Source organism: Adiantum capillus-veneris, chromosome 15, assembly GCF_014529385.1.
Source record: "Adiantum capillus-veneris isolate H3 chromosome 15, ASM1452938v2, whole genome shotgun sequence".
Classification (NCBI taxonomy): domain Eukaryota; kingdom Viridiplantae; phylum Streptophyta; class Polypodiopsida; order Polypodiales; family Pteridaceae; genus Adiantum; species Adiantum capillus-veneris.
The window spans coordinates 152,129,467-152,134,040 of record NC_140945.1 but is presented as its reverse complement, the minus strand read 5'-3'; the positions used below and the strand labels follow the sequence as shown (position 1 = coordinate 152,134,040).

General features: G+C 46.7%; 1 protein-coding gene across 1 annotated transcript; it reads left to right on the top strand.

Annotated features, from left to right (window-relative positions):
* Window positions 1-1,185: 1,185 nt before the first annotated feature.
* Window positions 1,186-3,714, top strand: LOC147441692 (uncharacterized). Its single transcript, XM_086483244.1, has 6 exons — window positions 1,186-1,930; window positions 2,031-2,171; window positions 2,614-2,727; window positions 2,803-2,976; window positions 3,104-3,219; window positions 3,472-3,714. The coding sequence occupies exons 1-6, from the start codon at window positions 1,373-1,375 to the stop codon at window positions 3,545-3,547; spliced, it is 1,179 nt and encodes a 392-aa protein (XP_086339370.1). The 5' UTR covers window positions 1,186-1,372; the 3' UTR covers window positions 3,548-3,714.
* Window positions 3,715-4,574: the final 860 nt, after the last annotated feature.

Genomic DNA, 4,574 nt, shown 5'->3' with positions numbered 1-4,574 from the left:
GCGGGCGAGCAAATCATGAAGCATAGCGAGAAAAGCCACATCCTGCGCGAGGCAAGGAGAGGAATGCTTTGACATGCAAGGAGGGAGGCCACCTAGGAAGCGATAGTGGCAGGGACGAGCGAGCCTAAGAGAGCAAGCAATTGTTTCTTAAAATATGAAATGCCTTGTATAGTAAGCAGCGAGGTCCTTATGATGAACTGGCTAAGCTAAGCTGAGAACTCTCTCTCGAAAGTGAGGTGATGAGTTCGATACGTGCTGCTGCACGAAAACAAAATACTATGTCAAAGATGGTTGAGGATCAAATAGAATCTTCATTGACACTATGAAGATTCTATCTAATGAGACTGCCAAAGTGGAGCCAGCAGTTTCTTTATGGAGAATCAAAGCCTTTGGAAGTTTTGTGGCTGATGAAAAGTGTGGGGATTGAAGTGGCAGGTCAGGAGCGACGATGATGATGAGGTGGGACTAGAAGGCGACGCAGGGATGGCCACTTGGGGATCGTAGGTGCAGGAAAGGAGACAATGAGCAAGGATGTCCACGTGGCAATGTTAGGTGCAGCTAAGGAGGACGAGCAGCGAATTGATGTTTTTTTAAAAGTTGCGGGTTCGCACTTCCTTCAAAGGAGTCCTCGTCACGACGGAGTGGTTAGCGGGGAAGACTGTTTTGTAACCACAAGGTGGTGTACTCGATAACGTAGGGCTCCAATTAGCTTTTCCATTGAAGGGCAAAGCTGCCAATGTGGCAGATGGTATTTGCGTAGATTCCGCCTAATGGAAGAAAGCGGAGCGAGAGAGAAACTTTCTTCTGGGACTCGGCTCTAATCCAATACGTGTCCAAATTCCTTTTATACACTATAGTACAATTTGGTTATGGCGGCAGCCGGGACACATATTGGATTACAGTCCTAGGCCGCAAAATGATCTTATGGCTCAGGAGCATACGAATAATGCAGCCCCTCGCTCCTCATTGGCCCTACGTGGCATGAGCCAACACAGGTGGCAATGCAGAACGCTTCCATGGCAGCACGTGGCATTGTGCGAGACCATAGAATACCATTGTATTTGGAGAGCCTTGGGCTAACATCTTCAAAATTGTATCCCCTCTTAAGCTGGAGATTCTAGGTGCTTGCCATTAACACCCCCCCCACAACCCCCCCCCCCCCCCCCCCCCCCCCCCCCCCCAACCCATAGACACACACACACACACTCTTCGCAAGTCGCAAGCCCGCGTGCGCGCGCACAGGCGCACACAGACACACACACACACACACACACACACAGGCGCGCAGACATTTCGATCCCGTGCGGCGCTCACAGGTTTTGTTGAACATCGCATTCGCGCCTCGTTCTTGGTGGCCCAATTTGCGCTGTCCATGGAAGCTGTCGCCCATGCTTCGCCCCGCTCATTGAGTCCTGCGTCCAGCCATGGCTTGCCTTCCCCTAGGCCAACGACAGCTACTCCCGCAGGGCTGTGGGTACAGTCTCTGGGTTCGAAGCTCTCGTCCGCATCCCTCCCCTTGAAGAAGCCCTGTGCGTGGGGTCAAAAGAGCAGGAGAGGACTCTGTATGGAAGTGAATGCATCTCTTATTGCCGATGATCTGGATGTAGTGCCTATGACGAGTAAGGACCCTGTCGATCAGCAGCAAGGGGATTCCGTCCTCATGGGAATTGAGAGCGTAGAGGAGCAGTCACCTTTGGCCTCCTCTCCTGGTGGCTTCTCACCCGAATCTCCCTTCGCTTTTGATCTCAGCTCAATGGCAGCCTCTGGAGCTTCAAATGAGGCCCAGGTGCTTGTGGCTTCTGTGTCCGACATGCCTCCCTCTGCACAGGATCAACAATTCGCTGACCAAGCCATCAACGCAGCCATTGTGGGTGTAGCGGGTGCCTTCGCCATCACCAAAATTCTCACTGTGGATCATGACTACTGGCATGTAGGTAGTTTCGGCTCGAGTAGCTGACAGGTTCTCTGTTTCCATTGTGTGCACATTTTATGAATAACCATTTTAAAAAGCTTTGTGGGCCTTTCCTCAGGGTTGGACAATCATTGAAATATTACGGTATGCACCCCTCCACAATTGGAGTGCATATGAAGAAGCCTTGAAGACCAACCCTATTCTGGCAAAAATGATGATCAGTGGTTGTGTGTATGCCATTGGTGATTGGATTGCACAGGTACTTTTCATTTGCTTAAGTGGGCTATAGACAGCTATTCAAATAGAGGCATGTTGTCCGTGTCTAGGCACTTAAAAGTGAACTGATTTATTTTCAACACACCACTCACCCCAGATGCATGCACAGATAGACATGCTCTTCAGCTTATAGAGCCATACTCACTGATCACCCACATGGATATCGTAGGCAAGTATAACTGGTCAACAAATGCTATCTGATTTGCAGGTCCCTTTTTTCCTTGTTTAAGGGACCAAAATTCACTGGACCGGTTACTTCATATATGTGTTATGTCCCTGATGCTCTCAAATTCACTTGCATGCACTGCCTTTTTTAATTGCGCAATTTTGCAAACTCGGGCATTCTCTTGCATGGTTATGGGGCCATGGTTTGTGTGTGCCTCAGTCATATGTGGGTCTTAAATGGTTTCTCTCTTGATTTGCAGTGCTATGAAGGGAAGCCTATCTTGGAGATAAGCAGAAAGAGAATGATTCGTTCTGGGTTGGTAGGCTTCTGTCTTCACGGTTCCCTCTCTCACTTTTATTATCACATCTGTGAGGTAAGCTGTTAGTAATGAGTTCAAATCTTTAACTGCTTGGCGTAGGAGTCTGTATGCTGACTGTTGTTCGTGCAGGCTCTCTTTCCATTCAAAGACTGGTGGGGAGTGCCTATCAAAGTTGCATTTGATCAAACTATCTGGTCAGCAATATGGAATAGCATCTACTTTGTTACACTGGGTGTGCTCCGATTGGAGTCACCCACTAGCATAGCTTCAGAGTTGAGGTCAACATTCTGGCCTATGCTCACGGTAAGTGAAGGTCTTTGTCTCATGTTCTGCCATATTGACTCTCAGAACATCTGTATGTGCTGAGAGGATATACTGAACGGTTATACTTGAGCTCATGGAATATATTAACTGTTAATCGTCCCCATAGGCTGGATGGAAATTGTGGCCTTTTGCTCACCTCATCACATATGGAGTCATACCAGTGGAGCAGAGACTGTTGTGGGTGGACTGTGTAGAACTTATCTGGGTCACTATCCTTTCCATGTAAGTTTTCTATCTGTCAGAGGTGTGAATGATGCAGCTTGTGGACATTTACGAAGTCATGGTGTTGTAGTGTCTTGTCGCTTTATAATTAGCTCGTGTCATGTTAAGTCTGTTGCATATTTTCCTCCTCAATAATTGTTTGGTTCGTTCTTTGTAATATTTCTGTTTGTTAAAGGTTTGTGCTGAACAGAGCTTTGTTTTAGTTATTATCTGTTTTCTGGTGAGCTGACACATGGATCTGATCTCTTGAAGGTATTCGAATGAGAGAGCTGAAGCTCGGATGCAGGAAGAGAATTCGCAGAGTTTGGATGAGCGATCTACATCTTAAAGGCAGAATAGAATCTCTGAATGGATGTTGCTAGGTCGAGCCTCACCTGGCATCTGCCACAATTTGCCAAATTAGAAAAGAAAGTTGCGTTCAGTTGATGGTAGAGCTCTCTTTGTAATGTACTTCTGTAACTGTAAGAATATGGAATCACCATTTTTTCTCATCAATCTTGTAGCTGATGATGTACATTGTGTCTGACATGTCTGCCACTGATTGGCAGTTTTATCAGTACCCTGATCTAGTTGTGTAAAGTCTAGGACGTTGACCGGGTTTCTGGGAATGCTTTTTTAGTACAGCATGTAGGGGGTTACGTATACAGGAAGGGGCCCTACTGCAATCCAGAATACCTGACAGTGAGAAATGCTTAAAAGTTTACAGAAGAAATGTTCTGTTATTGTTGTATATAAGTGCTTAGGTTGTGCCATCAGTATAGTTTAGGAGTAATTATGTCCATGAACATGGAAGCTGACATTGTCTCGATGAGGAGTTAACTTCTCCATTAATATGTAATCTGGGATTAATAGCTGCTGCATAGGTGTACTTAAGAAGACAAGTCTGACAATATGCGATAAGGTTGTTGAAAGGGGTTGTGAAAAGGCATTGAAATATACTCTCCCTGCCTGGTATTGGCCCTTGCCCTCCAATTCTCTCTCTTTTATCTTCTTGTGGTGTAGAGCCCATGGAGAGCCTGGGAGGAAGGAGAAGAGTGAGTACTCTGCTAGGGTTTTGGAGTATAGCTGACCTCTCTCTCTCTCTCTCTCTCTCTCTCTCTCTCACCGTCTCATTCCAGTTTAGCGCAGCTCAATGGGCAAAGACATCTATGCATACCCGATACACTGCTACTTTGGAGATTGATTCCATCTGCAAAGATGGTATATATAGACGCTCATGCTCAAGAGGATTCGGGGAGACTTATAGAGGTGGTCACTTACATATTGACAGACTCAGCAGGATGTAGTAGCAGAGGCATACCCACACACTGAGCTTGGCCAGCGACGATGTTCTGGGAGCATACCCCAGAAATAGC

What these genes read in the sequence shown, in the direction of transcription:
- LOC147441692 (XM_086483244.1), top strand. Translation starts at nt 1,373, where the DNA reads ATGGAAGCTGTCGCCCATGCTTCGCCCCGCTCATTGAGTCCTGCGTCC. An exon ending in TTTATTATCACATCTGTGAG is followed by an intron (nt 2,728 to 2,802) that starts GTAAGCTGTTAG and finishes TTGTTCGTGCAG; the next exon opens with GCTCTCTTTCCATTCAAAGA. An exon ending in CATTCTGGCCTATGCTCACG is followed by an intron (nt 2,977 to 3,103) that starts GTAAGTGAAGGT and finishes TCGTCCCCATAG; the next exon opens with GCTGGATGGAAATTGTGGCC.